At 45.7% G+C, this 20,360-nt stretch overlaps 2 protein-coding genes across 3 annotated transcripts in view; both read right to left on the reverse strand.

Moving 5' to 3' along the window:
* The window catches only part of POM121 (POM121 transmembrane nucleoporin), a 34,863-nt gene extending 30,154 nt beyond the window's left edge, over window positions 1-4,709 (reverse strand). Inside the window, exons 1-2 of the mRNA XM_040338340.1 lie at window positions 4,224-4,709; window positions 636-848 (exon numbers count right to left, since the gene is read on the reverse strand). Of these exons, the coding sequence (XP_040194274.1) occupies window positions 636-848; window positions 4,224-4,675 (665 nt within the window). The 5' untranslated portion in view covers window positions 4,676-4,709. The remainder of the gene's footprint in view (window positions 1-635; window positions 849-4,223) is intronic.
* Window positions 4,710-12,623: 7,914 nt separating this feature from the next.
* TEKT1 (tektin 1) overlaps window positions 12,624-20,360 on the reverse strand; it is a 41,994-nt gene continuing 34,257 nt past the window's right edge. For both annotated transcript variants that reach the window (XM_040338342.1, XM_040338341.1), the window contains exons 7-8: window positions 17,471-17,667; window positions 12,624-12,844 (exon numbers count right to left, since the gene is read on the reverse strand). In XM_040338342.1, coding sequence (XP_040194276.1) covers window positions 12,685-12,844; window positions 17,471-17,667 — 357 coding nt within the window. In that variant the 3' untranslated portion in view covers window positions 12,624-12,684. The remainder of the gene's footprint in view (window positions 12,845-17,470; window positions 17,668-20,360) is intronic.

The raw sequence follows: 20,360 nt of genomic DNA on the forward strand, positions 1-20,360 counted from the left end.
CATGCAGGGAGCTTTTTTTTTTTAAAGAACAGAATAAAAAAATAAATAAAATTGAGTTCTCCTGACTGCTTGAATTTTTTTGATGAAAACCAAGCGCACTTGCGCTGTAATCGTGATGCATCGCAGAATCGAACCGAAGACATGATAATCGTAATAGAATCGTGAGGCCAGTGAAGATGCGCACCTCTACTATACATATGCGTAAAAACAATCTTCTGTACGAGAGTGGGCCCAAAGAGAACTAAAGCCATTCTCTGAGGAAGAGGCTAGTCCTCAAAATGCGTTCGCCTATTGAATCTTCATTTGTTCTGTCACACATTGTGATGGACTGCATGGTGCTGATTTTTTGTGATTAGATGCAATTGTCACTGTTGCTTACCACTTTTTACATTACTAAAGCTATATTCTTAGGATAATGCACTAGGTCAGGGTGCCCTCTGTTTTGTGGTGTCTTTTCATCTGTGCAAGATTAAAGGCAAGGCTGGCGTTTAAATTTAAAATGATGTTATTTGCTCTTGACATAAATGAACTAGGACAGCAAAAAAAATAAAAATTCACTAGCCTGCAAAACACACATTCTCGTTCTACAGCTGCGATACTAAATCACAATGGATGTTTATAGATACATTACTTACACAGGTGAACGAGCGATTTTTGGGTCTGGCCGTGCAATTTTCACAGTAACAGGACTGCGTACCAGAGAAGACTTTGGTGAAAGCAAGCATTTTTTCTGGTATCCATCAAAATACACAGTAGGAAGAGAACCAGGCATGCTGTACTGCGGTTGATGGATTGGGTAACGTCTACGTGGGCTCAGAAATGCCCGACTGGATAGTGCAGGTGTCTCTCTGCAGAGAGAAAAAATAAATAAAAAAATAAGAACTTGCAAACATACAAAAGCAGAGAACATAATTATAGAATGAAATTTTCACTTCTAAAAAGTCAAACAAATACACTTGGCAATAGTAAAAGGATTACAGAGGTCAAATATTAGTCTATATGCTGTTGCATGCCAAAACCTAATTATTTTTGACATTTGTTTGTGCCCTGAACAACGTCATAAGACAGCTTCAGGTGACTAAAATAACTTAAATATAATATTCTCTACAGATACAGCCAAGAGTGCTTTTGTTCACTTGCAGCTCTACAAAGTGTGATGCTCTTGGAAAACAGAGGTTAAAGCGATTGCAAAGAAAAATGTAAAAGATTGTTATACCTTACCTTATAATGGTATTGCACAGAGCGGCCCCTTACCACCTATTCTGGAGTCCCCCTACTGGCATGCTCCACTTCTTCCTGCAGATGCTCCATTAGTAAGGCTTGTGTTGAAGGGGCAACCATGTGAGCACGCTTCTGACCTGGGCAGTGTGCGCCCAGACAAACAGCGCAGTTAAAGCGGTTCTCCACCCTAAAGTGGAGTCCCGCTGATCGGAACCCTCCCCCCCTTCTGGTGTCACATTTGACACCTTTCAGGGGGGAGGGGGGTGCAGATACCTGTCTAAAGACAGGTATTTGCACCCACTTCCGGCCACACGCTACGGGCAAAAGACGGGTTTTTCTGACTTCCCGTCTGTCGCCCGTTGTGTGCTGGGAACACTTGGCTCCCAGCACACAGCGTGTGAGCCAATCGGCGGGCGCAGAGCGACTCGCGCATGCGCCGTAGGGAACCGGGCAGTGAAGCCGCAGCGCTTCACTTCCTGGTTCCCTCAGCGTGGATGGCGGGGGGAGCAGCAGAGAGATGATCGCTCGTCCTCTGCTGCGATCGGCGCTGGACTCCAGGACAGGTAAGTGTCCTAATATTAAAAGTCAGCAGCTGCAGTATTTGTAGCTGCTGGCTTTTAATATTTTTTTCCCATGGTACATCCGCTTTAAGTCCCATAGATGGGTTTGACAGCATCAAGAGCCAAAGGCTTCTGCTGTTGACTCCTGTGAGACCAGGAAAAGGGGAGACTGGTGCTGCAGACTGGATAGCACTGAATCAGGATTGTAAGCAGGTAAGAGTTTAGGGGCGAGCAGGGGAATGTTGGAGCATGAACAGACAAGCCACTAAAAGATGTCAGGGGAAGAAACTAACCTACCTAGACAACTGGGATTAAAGGAGTTGTAAACCCTCAATGTTTTTCACCTTAACGCATTAAGGTAAAAACCTTCTGCGCTGCACAGCCGCTGCCCCCCTTCCACTTACCTGAATCCCATCATTTCAGTGATGAGCAGAAGCCCAGAAGCTCCAGTTGCTGTCTCAGGTCCTCATTGGATAGACTGATAGCAGCAGAAGCCATTGGCTCTTGCTGTAGTCAATCAAATCTAGTGACACTTTAGCGCGGCCTAGTCTTTGGGAGTGCAGGTGCCCCCATTGAAAGCGACCTCTATTACACCTTGCAAGTATGTTGCATGTTCCAAAAGCTCATCAAACCCACAGGAAATAGAAGTCTATGGCTCAGTGCACTGCACCTCTGGATCAGTATGAAAACAACCCAATAACCCCCCCCCCTTTTTTTTTAGAAGTGCCAATATGCCCATTACAAAAGTGCAGTGTATGCAATGTTTAATACACTGACCTATTCCACTTCAGGCATCGCTCTCCAGGCTGCTAGAAAGGTCCCAGGTGAAGGGTATTTGGTATCATTCCTCCTGGTACAGGAAGCGGTGCTACACAAGCAGCATTGGCTTTGCGGCTCCTGCTCCCTCCATGGCCCCCTGCTTCCCCCGCTGCTGGTTCCATGCACTCCAATTCTCTGGGACAGCAACGTACAAATCTCAATCTGGGCTTAGCAACTCCACCAACCCAGTGCTTCCCTAGTTTGAGGACGCAGGCCATAGGTTAAGAACCCCTAGCATAGGGTCTTGCTTTCAAGTTTAGGGGTATGCTAAACAGTTTAAAACAGGTCATATGCACCTGTCAAGAGAATCTAAGGCTTCGTGATCACAGACCTCTAGAGCAGTGGTTCTCAACCTCCTAGTGTCGTGACCCCTTGATAAAATTTCCCAAGTTGTGGGGACCCAAACAGTAAAATTATTTTCGTAGCGTGAGTTGCCAGCACCATGGGCAAGACAAGTAATTTGCGCCCCCAACACGCGGACATTTAGCGCTCCCCAAGTCCCTTCCACTTGTACAATATTAGAACCCCTTATAGTACATTTTAGGATGTACCACTCTTTCATCTCTCTATCCTAATTTCTTGCCCCCCCCCCCCCATCTTTCCCTCTAACTGTCTTTCTTGCTCTCCCTTTTTTTCATTTTTCTCTGTTCCTCCCCCTCTTATCTCCTTTCCTGAGAGAACAGTGTGGGCTTCAGGAACAGCCCAGGATTTGGTGACCCCTGGCAAATCATCATTTGACCCCTAGGTTGAAAACCACTGCTCTAGAGGCTGGCTGCAAAATCCTTAGGCATAAAATCCTAGGCACTTTCTGATGCCCATAGAGCCGCATGCATGGTGTACACCAGGGGTCTCCAAACTTTCTAAGCAAAGGGCCAGTTTACTGTCCTTCAGACTTTAGGGGGGCCGGACTGTGGCCATCGGGAGTAGAAAATGTCCCAGCATCAGTGGGGAGAAATAATGCCCCATTGTTTGATGCATTGGAAGTAATTGTGCCCCATTATTGGTGTCAGTGGGAGGAACTGTACCCCATCATTGATGCTATTAGGCTCCATTGTTGGCATCGTTGCGAGGAATTGTGTTCCATCATTGGTGTCATCGGGAGGAATTATACCACTTCATAGGCATTAGTTGGGGGGAATTAAGCCCTATTGTTGGTAGCAGTGAATGAAATAGTGCCCCAAGGGCCACATAAAAGCATGCAAAGGGCTGCATCTGGCCCCCGGGCCGCAGTTTGGAGACCACTGGCGTACACCAATACAAATGGATGGCTGTAAGGAGCCAAAATGACAGGCCAATTGCTTCATCGCAGTTTACCCACGACACATTTGTCCAATTTTTGTCCTTTGTACACACACAGAGCAGGTAAATGCCAACACAGAAGTGATCACCCCAGTGTATGGAGGGGGGTGCACCCACATGGAGGTTACATTGGAAGTGTCTCAATACAATGGGACTGGCGGAAAAAGGTGGGGGGCCACGCCAACATTTGCGAGTCCCCCCATAACAGTAAAACACGGCCCTGCCTGGTACATGGATGCAAACTAAGGCTATACTTAGCCATGCATGTACCCCCCCCCCCCCCCCCGGAAGGCACATACAGGAGACATGCAAAAGAATACCCACCTGAAAGACAGACGCCTGGCAGGGGTTGGCACAGCAGGGTTAGGTCTGGATAACCTTTCCTTCAGCTCCCTGCTTCCTCTGCCCATTGCCCGGGCCGGAGGGTCCTGCTTGCCCAGATAGCTACCCATGAGTAACAGCAAGGAAGCAGGAGTCCACTTCAGGACCGGCTCCCTCTGCCTTCTATATCCCACAGGCCTCTGCCGCCTCCCCGGGGCTGCTCCGCCCGTCAGCTGCCTCCACACGGCTGTCCCCGAGGAACTATAGTAAAGCCAGGCGCCGGCCGCACACAACCCTAGAGCGCTGAGCACAGGGTAGAAGTAGAGTACTAGGAGGAGAAGCAGGCCCGCGGGTACGAGCAGAAACACCGGCCGCACCTCCTGACTCCGCCAGGCCCGGAACACCCGCTTCAACCTTACCCACCACCCTCCTTCGTGCCCGCTGGACGGACACATGATCCCCCGCGCGCCGCGCCAGGCCTTAAATACCCAGCGTTCCCCGCGCCCGCTATCCCCTGGCCGTCACATCCCGTGTCACCAGGCAACGAGCGCACGCCACGCCCACAAATTCATTTCAAAAGGACTCCCGCAGCCTGTCTTTGTCAGCCGAAGGAGAACGACACTTCCGCCGGCTGTTTATTGGCCCCGCTTTGGATTCTGAAAAGTCATGTGACAAAGAGGATGGGCAGAACGCGCTCCCCCTCAGCCAATCAGAAATCGAGATTTCGCCACGTGTGAGGGTCAAGAGTGCAAGGGTGTTTGATAATGAGTGAAAGTTCTGTAGACCTCTGGAGCGGGAGTAATGTGTCGTGAGGCATACGGAGTGCCATTCACAGGGTGTGAGAGACCGCTAACCCTGGAGATGCTGTCTGGGTGACTTTTAGATTCAGGTACTTCCAGAGGAAGAACCCTAAATGGAGCATTCTTTAAAGTGGTTGTAAACCCTTTACAACCACTTTAGCCTACAGGTAAGCCTAGATTGAGGCTTGCCTGTAGGTGTTTGAAATATCTCCCAGACCTGAACGCTCTAGGAGATATTTGCAAATGGCGGTTTCTTCTGCACATGCACCGGAGTTAGAAAGGGCGCGCTGTGTCGTTTCTAACTCGTGTCATGCCGTGAGTGGCGGCTCGCATGTGCGGGAGTGACGTCGCATGACTCCGGCCGCTCAGAGCCGGAGTTCGCAGGTTTAGGAAGGAAGAGGGGTGAAGAATGGACGCTCGCTACTCGTGAGGAAGACTGGGACATCGCAGGCTTCTCCTGCAGGTAGGTGTCACATAATAGGCTACTATGCTTACTTCCTCTTTAAAGCAGTTCCAGTCATTTGTAGTCAGCAGCTACAAAAAAAGTGTAGCTGTTGACCAGTGGCGGCTGGTGCTCAAAGTTTTTTGGGAGGGCGCAAACAAACTGGGAAAAAAAAATCACATGCAGCCACTGTGACATCCACCGCCTGCTCATTGTCTGACTGGCACTTACCCCGTCCTGGTGGCGGGTTAAGCAGCGGTTGACGGCGGCAAGCTGTGGGACATGCAGCCGATCAGGCCACGGCTCCTGCATTTTTGACTCGGACATGACGATGGACGCACAAATAGGATCAGTAGTCAGCGAATCTCACCATCTGCTCCGCCTGCTGCAAAGATTCATCCAGGAAAAGGACACAGCAGTAGTAGTTGGAACATTCATTAATTCACAACTCGACTATGCAAACTCCCTCTACCCAAATACCAGATTTTGCATCTACAAGTCGTCCAGAACACAGCAGCCAGACTGGTAATGGGGGAAAAACCCTGGGAATCAATCGCCCCGTCCCCGAGGTCCCTACATTGGCTAGCCGTAAAGGATCGGGTTACATTCAAGACCCTCTGCCTCACTCACAAATGCACACAAGGAAATGCTCCTTAATACCTATGCGAGAAAATAAAACCCTACACCCCTAGTTGCGCCCTCCGGTCAGCTAACCAAAACCACCTCCACATCCCCAAGACCCGCTACAAATCTAAAGGAAAGCAAAGATTTGCAGTCCAAGGACCACGGCTATGGAACGCTCTACCCACGAACATCTGCATGGAAAAAAACCTTCTGGCCTTCAGGAAAAAACTTAAGACCCACCTGTTTTGAAGGATCAGGACGACACTGAATGAAAAGTGCATTGAGGCGATTTAGTTCGCATTTGTAGCGCTATATAAAAGTTACTCACTCACTATTAGACCCGTGCCTCCTGATTGTCTGAGAGGCGATTCAGTGTTAGAAATGGAAATATTAATTTGCTTTTCTAACGCGCCTGGGTGGGCTGCGAGCGCAATGCTCTGAGCTCCAAGTCCACCTTTTTTGAAGCCTATTAGAGCCTATGTAATTCTGGCGCCCGGCGTCCGAAAAGGGGCCGGATGCCTACATAGGGGGTGGCTACAGCGGCGATTGATAGATTCATGCCATGCATGAATCTATCCTTTTTTACATAGAGGGGACGGTGCCCATGCACTCTTAATGGACACGCCACCACTGCTGCTGACTTTTAATAAACAGCCACTTACCTGTCCCACATTCCAGTGGTGTACTCACCCATGCTGTGTTTTCACTGTGTCCTCCCTCGGCGGCGCTGGCATCTCTACTATAGGCACCCGGCTGTGACAGCTTGCGGCTTCACAGCCGGGTGCCCACTGCACATGCGCAAACGACTCTGCGGTCTGTCACTGGCCCGAAGTCTAGGACCTGGCTTATGTTTCAGAAGGGAGAGCATCTGCTTCCGATCGCCTAGACGACCAGTGTGGGTAACTGCTCCCTCCTCCCCAACAGCTCTGTTTCACAAACAGAAGCCAAGGGGGGCCTTAAAGTGAAAGTTCAACTTTTGGGTGGAACTCCTCTTCAAAGTTGATTTAAACCCTCTCCTATATCCAGTGAAGTGAACAGTCTCAGTTGATTCACAGAGATGAACCAAATCTCCCTACATAAGTTTTACATGTATTATCTGCTGTCTTCAGCTTTCTATATTCTTTAGAATTCTAACATAGAATTTTCATTTCCTCATTCAGCTGAAGATACTTTCAGAGCTGTTGTGAATAGACCAGCTCTCCGATAATCTATAGCAATCTCCCTCGACACAAATTTTCAGCTGCTTTTATCTCCTGTCTAAGAGAACTTGGCAGAAGTTATCATGCTGAGAACAGAAGAAAGGAGCAGCATAAAAACACAGGACTCATTGCTTTGGAGAGAGATAAAACACCACAGATATATGTGACTAGGTCAAACTTCATAAATCAGCTTTACATCCACTTTAAAGCTACAATACTTGTTAGGGCAGGTGGGTGGTGGTTGTCCTCCATGTTTCCCTCCTCATTGCGAGCCAAGCAAGGGTCACATGAGAGGCCTACCACGGGGAGAGTTCTGGGCTATGCTAGGCACCTTGTACAGAGTCACTTTACTACACATGGGGTTACTTTGCTTTGTGCTGTTTTCATCCATGCACCCGGGACAAGCCTTAGGCTGTCGTGGGGAAATACTTGACCTTAAGGCAGGCCTCTACTGTTAGAAATGAACATACACCGTGTACACTTGCACTGCAACTGTTCTTTAGTTAACTCTTTGTTCCCCATGACAGTGCACACCTTCTCTGTAATCTACATTTAGGAGGGACATGCTGAGCCCTGTCCAGAGTTTTTCACTACTGTTCCCCAGTAGCGGAGTGGGCCCCCCTATGCACTCTGCACGGACTCCACACATGCACTTAGCCTAACTCACGAACCTCTGTACAGGACGGGAACCTCTGCAGCATGAATCCACTCCCATTGCTCTGGGAGACAGACCGCTGGCGGTAGGAGTGCCAACATCTCCCTTGCTAGAGGCAGTTTCACCTATAACACGTACGCACTATTGACATGCTTCTAGTTAAACTTCTGTTACCTTAGGTCAGGGGTCTCCATACTTTCTGAACAAAGGGCCGGTTTACCGTTCTTCAGACTATAGGAGGGCCGATTCGATGGTCAGCGGCAGTGGACATTTTTCTGGCATGAGTAGGAGTGAACATCACCACATTTGGTATTAGGTTGGGAGGATTAGTGCCCCATCTTTGGTAATATAGGGAGTAAATTGTGCTCCATTATTGGTGTCAGTAGAAGAAATGGTGCCCCATTGTTGGTGTTAGATGTCAGAATAGTGTCTCATATCAGTGAGAGGATTAGTGCCCCAAGGACCGGATAAAGGCAAGGAAAGGGCCGCAGTTTGGAGACCCCTTCAGAGGCACTCTCATGCAGATGCAAGTCCTTCAGAGGCATACTTCAGTGCTGGTGTCTTCGGGGAAACTCCAGGTTCAGATGACTTTACATCCCATTAGTCATGATTACCTCATTCTGTTCTTCATGAGTATCATTCTCCGTCTTTCTCAGGGCCCCGTTTTCAACTTTCTTTCTCTCTTGGGTTCTCCATCCCCGAACACTCCCCCAGTACCTTTCCGGTACCACACCACTGGGCACACACTCCCTTTAGGGGCATCTCGTGCCAGGCCACTGTCTTTTATATACCACAGGATTAGTGGGTTGGACCCAGAGAAGAACCCGCCAAAAAGACAGAAGAGCCAGGAAAGGCATTAACTCCTACCCCCGTGGCTGGGACAGCAAAAATCTGGCCTGTGAAAGTACATATAATTTTACCAGTACTGCCATCACCAGGGCAGTGTTTTATTTTATCTGGTACTCCAATGGACAGAGTAAAGCGGCAGTCATGTTCTAGGTGGTAAGGGCAAAGAGATTGATGTTGGAGGAACACAAAAGTGGACTTTATAGGCACTAGTCGTTGAAAAAAGGTTATTTTGATACAATCCCACACGGGTTATTGAATCAACAATACAGTGGATACATTTATAAAATACATAAAAAGCACGAAGGAATTATCACAAAGATTTGCAATAATTTACAAAGCATTTAAACCAAAACTGGTCCAAGGAAGATATCAAAATTAATGATGGCTAGCATGTGTATTGGTATTCAAAACAAGCTCTACATGTTTCGCGGATGTCCGCTTCATCGGGAGCTATTGGTATTTCTGGAATGAAAACAGGCTGTTATTGGTTTATACAAATGCGTTAATATACAAATAAATATTTAAAAACACTAGATATAGGATATCACGTGTGCAATAAAGCACCATAGAAAGCATGCAATTTATAACCATGGTTGCCAAAGGAAGTCACCGATAGGACAGCGCGCTGTGGGGCCCATAGGGAGGAAATGCAGGGACGCACCAGAAAAGAGTGGAGTAATAAAGAAAATGGGTTCATACAAAAATAGAGAAGTACTAGAATAGTACACTCGGGTAGTGCAGAGATTCCCAGTAATAGTATGGACCCCACAGCGCTCTGTCCTATCGGTGACTTCCTTTGGCAACCATGGTTATAATTGCATGCTTTCTATGGTGCTTTATTGCACACGTGATATCCTATATCTAGTGTTTTTAAATATTTATTTGTATATTAACGGATTTGTATAAACCAATAACAGCCTGTTTTCATTCCAGAAATACCAATAGCTCCCGATGAAGCGGACATCCGCGAAACATGTAGAGCTTGTTTTGAATACCAATACACATGCTAGCCATCATTAATTTTGATGTCTTCCTTGGACCAATTTTGGTTTAAATGCTTTGTAAATTATTGCAAATCTTTGTGATAATTCCTTTCGTGCTTTTCAACAACTAGTGCCCATAAAGTCCACTTTTGTGTTCCTCCAACATCCAATCTTTTTTCTATAATTAGGACGTGGCACTGCACTACTCCGAGACACCCACAGTCCATCCTGTGGCCTGTTTACTCTTACCCATTTAAATCTAGGTGGTAAGGGCATACACAACATCGCTACTCAACTGAGGATGTTCTGTGCCTGCAACTGCATCTGCAGGACTTTAGTTGATGGAACAATGGACTCTGGCGGAAACTCCATGTCCTGTTTTTTCTACCTGATCCTCCTTGTCCCTCAAATGGGACACTTCCATCCGCTACAGCCGGGACACTCCTTGGTATTATTTGGACACTTTTAAGTTTATCAAGGAGCATGAGCTACATGGAATTAAGCCCAAATTGCGGAAGCCAAAGACTATATACAAGTTGATTAGAACCAGGGACACTGTGGAGACTGTTTCTTCAAAGAGACTCACCAACAGGCACAAAGATCTGGCATGGAAGCCAATCCAAGTGGGGTTTCCACTAATGTAAGGTGACCAGATAAAATTAAATTCAGGGACATTTTTTTTACTAGTAATGGCAGCAATCGGCGACTCTCTGCTCGTCGCCGCCATCGCCCGCCTCACAGCCTGTCAAGTCTTACTCTCCGGACCCTGGCTACTACTGGGTGGGAAGCGGAGGAAGATCACTCCGCCAGGGAAAGCAAGGAGATAAGCAGGCAGGCGGCTGGCCGGGACTTGAGCCAAGGCAGAAGGACAGCGAGCGGAGCTGAATGGGCATGCACCCGAAAGAAATATTTCCTTCACTCTGACCAGCACATGATCATCAGAAAGGGGCACAGATAATGGGAAAAAAAATACACCCCCCCTAACCTAGTAGGAGCGGGGGGTGTAATTCAGATTTTTATTCTGCACTGACTGTCTTTGAAATTGCCCGACTCCCTGTTAGAATCCAATCCAGGGACATACTTGGTCCGGGGACAGTGTCCCCAATTCAGGGACTGTCCCTGGAAACTGGGCATGTCTGGTCACCCTACACTAATGGGATACAGGCACTGCCCCTTTTGCATCACCAAGGAGGAAACTGCTCTGGATGTTTTTTGGGAGTGTTCCTTTGCATGGGACCCGATGAGGGCCTTGGAACCAGAAATGAAAGACTTTGTACCACAGACAGCCATCACAAACTTTGGTGTGCTGAACAGAATATTTTGTGGGACATTCACACAAGAGGACATGGATGGTGCATGGCGGGTAATGTATCCACGAGCAGGAGAGGATGTCCATTGAGGACTGTCGCAGACCGGTCCACATTCTGCTCCAGAGACTATAACCTTTTGAACTCTAAGGAGGAAGAGAACGCCCATAAGAAGATTTCCCCTTCCCCACTCCCCCTTGTGTGTCTTTGTCCTTTCAATAAATCTTTGGACCAATGAACCCTTATCCCTCTTCCCTATCCCTCATCACACCCACTGCTTATTATTGTTTTTGAACTGTTGCATGGTTTGCTTTAGCTGCGATGCCATATAGGATGTGCGGGACAGGAGTTTAACGCAGGAACTGCACGTCTGACATTGTGGTGCCAGGTATTTTAGTGGTACATTAGGGGCTACACAATGTAGTTGGGGGAACATTTTTTGGAGGGGAACATTTTTTGTTTTTATAGCCATAACAGAAATGCAACCATATAAATGTACAGGCATGATAGCTATGAACAAGAGTCATCATTGACAACAAATTCCAAAGAACATTAAATTACATATCGCTAAGCTGGTGTATGGTAGACACCATCTCTGTGAGTATGATCTTAGCAATTAACCACTTGTCGACCGCCTTCCGCATATATACTAAGGCAAGGCAGCTCGGCTGTGCAAACCGATGTACCTGTACGTCAGTCTGTTTATGTGGTACTGTGGGCTCGCGCCATGGGAGCTCCCCCAAGGGTCCGGCGCACTCAATGTCCACCATCGCAGTGAAGAGAGGCAGAACACGGATCTATGTAAACCAGGCGGATGCCCATTGTGACAGGGGAGGAGAGAGAGAGAGATCGATCAGCTGTTCCTAGTGATCAGGAACAGCAATTTCTCTCTCTACTCCCAGTCAGTGCATCCCCCTGACAGTTAGAAACACCTCCCTAGGGAACACTTAACCCCTTGATTGTATTTTTATAGCACTGATCACTGTATTGGTGTCACTGGTCACCAAAAAGTGTCAATGTTGCAGACCCGCAAAAAATTTGCTGATCCCCGCCATTACTAGTAAAAACAATAAAAAAAATAAAAAGTCCCTAAATCTTTCCCCTACTTTGTAGATGCTATAACTTTTATGCAAATCAATCAATATATGCCTTTTGTGATTTACATATCAGCCTAAACTGATAAAGAAATTCGTTTTTTTTTTTTTATATATATTTTTTGGGATATGCATTATTGGAGAAAGTAAACAATATTGTTTTTTTTTTTCAAAATTGTCTGCCTTTTTTTGTTTATAGCACAAAAAATGCAAACCGCAGAGGTGATCAAATACCATCAAATGAAAGCTCTATTTGTGAGGGGAAAAAAAAGGACATCAATTTTGTTTGGGCACAATGTCGCACGACCGCGCATTTGTCCAGTTAAAGCAACGCAGTGCCGTATTGAAAAAAATGCCCTGGTTATTAAGGGGGTAAATCCTTCAGGGCTGAAGTGGTTAACATGCTTTCCGCATAAAAAATATTTATTGTAGACATAGAAGACAACTGGCCACAGCACAAGAATATTTTATTTTAGGTTTGTATGTTGAAAAATTACCGCCAAAACAAACATTAGAAATTGTTGATCGATATAGCTTCTCTCATCTGCATACATATCACTTCATCAATGTACAGGGTATTTTCTTTAACCTGAATTTCTTCTTCTAAAGATAGTTGGTTACGGATCAAGCCTTTTAATTCAGCTTCTGCTTGGCTCAAAGTTTCACGTAGTCTGCAAACAAAAAGAAAAATTGTTGATTTTTTATATGTTTAAAGAAGAAATTCAATACACGAAAATAGGAGGGAGGTTCAGCTCAAACTTATTAAAGGGCCTATGGAGCTATCAATATTTCACCAGGAAACCCACCACCAGATTGGATAACAAATTGTTCTATATGGAAATATACTTTTCCCAGTGATAGTAGCTTTTTGGAGGGGAGCTGTTCTTATATGAACGGGTTATGACTCCTATTACATTATATGGAACAATTGCAGGGTCTCAATCTTTTCCTTCGTTATGGTTTTTGTATATTGCATTTTGAACAGATAGCTACAACCGGCCCCTAAGACCATATCTTAAAGCGGAACAAAACCCTCCAATCCTTGCCAGCCCAGGAAGACACCATCTTAGCCTCTGTGTGATCTACAGTTGCCATGGTGCTGCCCATGTGATCAGTTATGACACCAGCCATTTGAGGGTTTAAAAAATCGGTTGAGAACGGATATAAGCACAGTGGCAAATTTGACAGTTATCAGCAGAGGCATGCCTTGAAAGTAAGGCCCCTTTCACATGAGCATTCTGTCTGTCTACTGACGGAAGATACACAGACGGCAAGTCATTTGTATGGACAAACAGATGTAAACAAATGATCATCCATTTACGTCCACGTCCATTTAGGCCCCTTTCACAATTGTGCGACTTGTCCTTCAACTCAGGACTGCAAAATCACATGACAAGTCGTACCCCATGATTTCCAATGAGTACCATTCACATCTGTGCGACTTCAAGATGCAGCAACTTCAAAGTAGTCCCTGCACTTTTTGATGCGACTTGAGGTCCATAGACATCTGATCTGATCCTGTTCCCCAATAATAGACGAATAGGAATCCATTCCCCCCTCGTCTGGCAGATCGGAGTAACGTTTACATCTGGCCACCCATAAAAGGGAGCAGGCTGTGTCTGTGCCTACTCTGCATTAAAAGAGCGGACACAAACCAACCATCCAGCTGCTCAGAGGGGCTCAGCAGACAGATTCTCCGCTAAGCAGGAAGACTCCAACAGAGCCCCTTCTGTGTGTAAGGGGTCATAATCTGAATCTGTTTTCATTATTTTTTTTCTTGGCAAAAAATGTGACTAAACGGATGACGTTTGTGTCAAAGAGGCCTTACTGTTTTGGGAAACAGTTAATTCAGTGAGTATAAGTTCCACTTTAACCACTTGCCAACCGGACCATTGCCAAATGATGGCTACAGCACGGTTGGCTTATTCTGGAAGGGCGCACAGGGACGTCCTCCCAGAATCACGCTTTCTAAACGCCCCCTGGGGAATGCACCCGGCAATGTCCATGATCGTCGGGTCCTCCGGAGCCCAGCGCATCACAGAGGGGTAAAGGGCCAATGACAGCGGCACTTTACCACATGATCACTTCGTCCAATGACAGAGCGATCACTTGTCAACAAACTGGCGCATGTCTGGTTCAGCTCTATCCTCTCCTCACATGCTGTACACACCGATTAGTACAGCGAGCGAGGAGAGGAAGGTGACTGCAGCAAGTACTCACCCGTGCCTTATTCATGCCAATCTGTGCCCCATCCATGCTTCATTCATGCCCATCTGTGCCTCTTTTCTTCCCCATCTGTTCCTCATACGTGCACATCTTTGCCTCATCCATGCCTCGTTCCTGCCCATCTGTGCCTCATTTATGCCCATCTGTGCCTCATCCATGCCAACCTGTGACTAGTTCATGCCCACCTGTACCTTGTCAATGCCCATCCATGCCACATCAGTGCTAATCCGTGCCTCATCCATGCCACATCCGTGCCTCATCTGGCCCCACCTGTGGTCATTCATGCCACATCCATGCCACATAAGTGCTCATCCAGGCCACAACAGTGCCACTAGAGAGCTTATCAGTGCCCTACAGTGTCTCACAAAAGTGTAATAGGTAGTCAGGAAATGTAATTGGTAATTTTATGTCCCTAGAGCACCAGACGGTGCCCCATGAATGTTGGGCCTCTGAAGGTGGCCAGACTGTGTAAAAGTCTCACACATGTGGTATCGCCATACTAAGGAGGAGTAGCAGAATGTATTTTGGGGTGTAATTTGTGGTATGCACATACTGTGTCCCTAAATATCTTATAAATGGACAACTTTGTGTAAAAGAAAAATGGGCTTTCATTTTCCTTCCACATTTTCCAAAAACTTGTGGGAAAAAAATGACATGTTCAAAAGACTCAGGGCCTTCAAAAGTGTGATATGGGTACAGTGTTGCATGACGGAGTAATTGTCCTTCAAAATGTGAGAGCACTGAAAGCTGAAAATTGGTCTGGTTAGGAAGGGGGTATAAGTGCCCAGTGGACAAGTGGTTAAAGCAGGACTTAACCCTTCTATCCATTACAGCCAAGGAGGGTACCATCTTACATGAACTAAAAAAATATACAGACTCCTCATCAAGTACAGCAAAATACTGTATATGCTCACATACAAAAACAGTACCAAAGTGCAGTAAAAAGCAATAAAAACATAGATCAATGATAGTAAATATCTGCACATGTACTAGCATTGATCTATGAGAATAAAACTCTTATCAAGCTAAAATTTTAAAGGATAGGTTTGTTGAAAAAGGCTAAAATAGATAGGGTCACTTTGGAGGTTCTTAATAATCCTAGCAGAGAGTGCGCTCCGAGCCCACCCAAGTGTGTTACAACAGTCAATATTCGCTGTTGTAACACTGATCCTCCTCCCGGCCAATTAGGAAGTGGGTTTTGACACTGGCCACCCAATTGACTGAAAGGACATGCGATCCTATTGGACGCGTAGGAGGAGGAGGGAGGAACCGCACAGCGGAAGTCGTTGTGATGCAGAGAGGATCCAGGAGCCGCAACCTGCTGCCCGTAGGAGCCTGTCTGCCTGTATCCAATGGGGTAAGTGTCTGGATAGGGAGGGTGCCGCTGATTGACCAACAGGGAGGGGAGGGGTTGTGGTGGTTGTTTTGCCACCCCCCCCAAAAAAATAAAATAACATCCGTCACTGGCTTCATCGCTGGTTTCAATGCTCAATATAAAGAGATAGAAAACATCTTCAATAAAAATTGGCATACTCTAATGATTGATCAAGTTTTGGGTCCACTTGTCCCCAAAACCCCAGTATACAGAAAAGCTCCTAATTTTAAAAAAAAATAGGATTTTTGTACTCACCGTAAAATCCATTTCTCTGAGTTCATAGACGGACACAGCCTTCTTTGACAGTAGGGTTATATCCGCTTTCACTAGGAGATATATAACCCTACTGTCAAAGGATGCTGTATCCGTATCCGTATCCGTCTATGAACGGAAGAGAAAAACAATATTTTTTACTATAATAAATATCCCCCAAAAATATATATATATAAAAAAAAATTTCCCTCAGTTTAGGCCGATACGTATTCTTCATATTTTTGGTAAAAAAAAAAAAAAAACGCAATAAGCATTTATCGGTTGGTTTGCGCAAAATTTATAGCGTTTACAAAATAGGGGATAGTTTTATTGCATTTTTATTAATTTTTTTTTTTTTTACTACTAATGGCGGCGATCATTGATTTTTTTTGTGACTGCGACATTATTGCGGACACTTCGCACAATTTTGACACATTTTTGGGACCATCGTCATTTTCACAGCAAAAAATGCATTTTAGCCCTGGTTCACACTGGATACGATTTGGAACGATTTGAGATGCGATTTGACATGTCAAATCGCATCTCAAATCGGCGGCAATTGTCGGCAATGGCACTGTCCTAATCAGTGTGACGCCGCATCTGCGATTTCAAAAAGTAGTTCCTGTACTACTTTTTGCGATTTCGGGCCGCGATTTACATTAAATTGCGGCCCAAATCGCGGCAAAATCGCGGCCGCGAAATCGCGGTAAAATCGCGCATTTTACCGCGATTTTGAATTCGCAGCAGTGTGAACCTAGGCTAAAATGCATTCTTTATTGTGGAAATGACAGTTGCAGTTTGGGAGTTAACCACAGGGGGCGGTGAATGGGGTTATGTTTCACCTAGTGTGTGTTTACAACTGTAGGGGGGGGTGGCTGTAGGAGTGACATCATCGATCGAGTCTCCCTATAAAGGGGATGACACGATCGATGCAGCCGCCACAGTGAAGCACGGGGAAGCCGTGTTTACACGCGGCTCTCCCCGTTCTTCAGTTCCGGGGACCGATCACGGGACCCCAGCGGCGATCGGGTCCCACAGCTTCGGACCGGGTCGCGGGCGCGCGCCCGCGACCCACGGCTGGGTAGATGTACAGGACGTGCAGGTACGTCCATCTGCCCAGCCGTGCCATTCTGTGGATGTATATATACAGTGGGCGGTCCTTAAGTGGTTAAATTATCACAGCAGATGACCTCAGGACCCCTAGTGAAAAGTCCACATTGGCTAATCTGAAACAGCACAAAAGATGAATAGTGAAAAGATAGTACCGTCCTACTAATAAAAGGTGATTTAGCATACACTAAACAGCGGTTGTTTGTCACATTTACAGCAGCCCAAAACTATTATTACCAACTTTTCGGCGGGTTTATCTTGAATATAATGGAAAACAAATCAAGAACTGGTGTGCTAAAAACTAGCACATGAGAGAACATCAGGTTTTTCTAACCTTTCAACATTTGTGGAAATCTCCTGAACCTCACTGACGAGTCTGTACTGTACAGGGTCTCGGCAGAGCTCTACATTAGGCCTCAGTGTTCTTGTCTCCAGGCGGGTCTGAGCCACTTTGATTGGACCTTCCTTATCAGCGATGGCTTTCTTCAGGCTTTCTATGTTCTTCTCCTGTGAAGTGATCTCATCCATAACCTTAGAAACAAATGTTTGAAAATAGATCTTATGAAAAAGATAATCTCATATTAATTAATGGGCATTGAAATCATTTGATCGCATGTGCCCCTGTCTTTGTTCTACTTTTTAGAAATAATTGTGGTATACACTTCAAAAAAAAAAATTGTATAAACCTTTCATCAAAGTAGTATATAAAAAATACACCTCAGAACCCTGAATGGTGTCCTTCAGTGCCTTTGGTAGTCATGGTAGCCGGGAGCATGTTGGGTGACCTGGGTCCACAATTCGCATGAAGAATAATTGCATGCTTACCTATTTGCTAGGTGCAGGTTGACAGGCAGACTAAAATTCTTCTGCGCCATCTTCTGGCTATGTCACCATCTTTATTGCGATTAGAGTTGGGTCACAAACATATTTTTTATTGTCACAGCATTATTATGTTTTCTTTAAAGTGGAGTTCCACCCATAAATATAACATTACATCAGTAGTTTTAAAAAAATGTCATTAGTCCTTTACGAATTTTTTTTTTTTTTGATGCCTTCAAAGTGTTGTTGCTAGGCAGAATAGTTAATCTTCCCACTTCCTGCACTTAGGTGCTTAATGCTTCCTAACCTACACCGCACAGACTCCTGGGAATGTAGTGGGTGTAACTTTCCAGGAGTCTGTGCACTCCCCAGTCTCAAAGAATCATGTGACTTGGACAGCACAGGTGCTGAAACCTGATCTGACACTGCTTGTGCAGCACTGAGCATGTGCGAGATCTTCAAGGCTGAAATCCAGGAAGTCATACAGTCTGGCTTCATGATGCCCACATTTAAGATGGCCCCAGTCAATTTCTATTTTATAAAGTGTCTAAATGCTGTAACAACCTAACAAAACGGACCTTAGTTTACAGGCCAACTTTACTAGAATACATTAAGCTTGTGTATTACAGGGGTATTTATATTTAAAAAGTGAAATTGTGGCCGGAACTCCGCTTTAAGTAAAGAAAATGTAAGTTTTCTGATCTATGAGGAGCCTTCTGAATCTTCTCAACACCCCCTATATACTCCCGTTACCTACAGCTTTTTTGTTGAATTTAGTCATAAATGTAACAGAAGAAAAAAAACAAAATAAGGAATAAATGATCACAAATTGTAAAATTTTAGACTTTATGCTGCTTCTCTAAGAGCCGGTTCACACTGGGGCGACACATCAGGCGCGTCCCATTCTATTCAATAGAACCGTTCTAATAGGAGCGACGCATGTAGCTCCGACTTAGAAAAAGGTTCTTGTACGACTCGGGGCGACTTGCATTGACTTCTATACATAAGTCATTTTGCAAGTCGCCTCTGAAGTCGTCTTCAGGAGACCTTGCCGAGTCGCCCCCGAAATCGTGCCGCCCCAGTGTGAACCGGCTCTTACTCTTTCTGCCCTAGGCACTGGTCTGTGAGTGCTACAATGGTAACCCATGAGTAAGTCGCGTGCCTGTGACGTAACGCGTAGGGAGGAGCCTGCGATCGAATCCGAGTGCATCGGATCGAGCTGAGGAAACAGCATATTGAGCGGCGTTTCATGCTTTATTGAAAGCGGGGATTCGTGAGTGTATATGCTGATGCTCTGAATTACATTTACGATCTGTCATCGAATATTGCGCAATGAGGTTTTCTTTCTTTCATGTAATACCTGCCTGTCAGTGCCTGTTCATCTGATCACAGCGGTGAAGTGCTGGATCAGCATTCATACTGAAGGAGGTGTTTTCCTGATTGGGATTTCTGCTAATCACTGTGCACTATTTAAGGACTTGGTTGCATCTCACAGTATATGGAGATTTTTTCTCCCTGATTAGTTTGTACGTTTTATCATTATTATTATATATGTTTTAACGTTTTTGATTTGGTATCACCCAGATAGCAGCTGTATTATTTGTTTTTTTAATTTAGGTGCACCTGGAATTAATTATTTAAAGCGGGGGTTCACCCTATCGACAGGAAAAAAAAAAAAAATTTTTCTTTTACCTTTAAATCAGGCACTGTAGCGCGAGCTACAGTATGCCTGTCCCGAATTTTTTCCCCCCATACTCACCTTGTAGTCGTCCATCGAAGATACCGGGGAATGGGCGTGCCTCTGGAGACGGAGGATGATTGACGGCCGGCTCTGGCGCGTCACGCTTCTCCGGAAATAGCCGAAATAGGCTTGGTCTTCACGACGCGTGCGCATAGCCTGTGCGCACGCGCCGTGAAGAGCCGAGACCTACTCCGGCTGTCTTCGGGGAGAGTGACGTGCCAGGGCCGGCCGTCAATCATCCTCCCTCTCCATAGGCACGCCCATTCCCCGCGGGAGCCGGAATCTACGATGGACGACTACGAGGTGAGTACGGGGTTAAAAAAATCGGGACAGGCATACTGTAGCTCGCGCTACAATGCCTGTCTCGATGGTAACATCATGTGGGTCAGGGTGAACTACCGCTTTAATAGCGCTGTAGTATATTTTCACACTACAATGGTAAACCCAACCCTGACCATACATGTACAGCCAGGTATTAAAGTATATGTAAATCAAATCACTAAAATCTAATATAAGCTTTACCAAGTTACTACTGAAGTAATTTTCAATATTTTTAAATCCACTTTCTTTTAAGTATACCTGGTGATTCTGTCATAAATGTCCTTGTTCAGGCACTTGCTCTCCTAAAGTGATAATACTCTGTTCCTGTTTCTTAATTGTAACT

The sequence above is a fragment of the Rana temporaria genome, chromosome 2 (genome assembly GCF_905171775.1).
Source record: "Rana temporaria chromosome 2, aRanTem1.1, whole genome shotgun sequence".
NCBI lineage: Eukaryota > Metazoa > Chordata > Amphibia > Anura > Ranidae > Rana > Rana temporaria.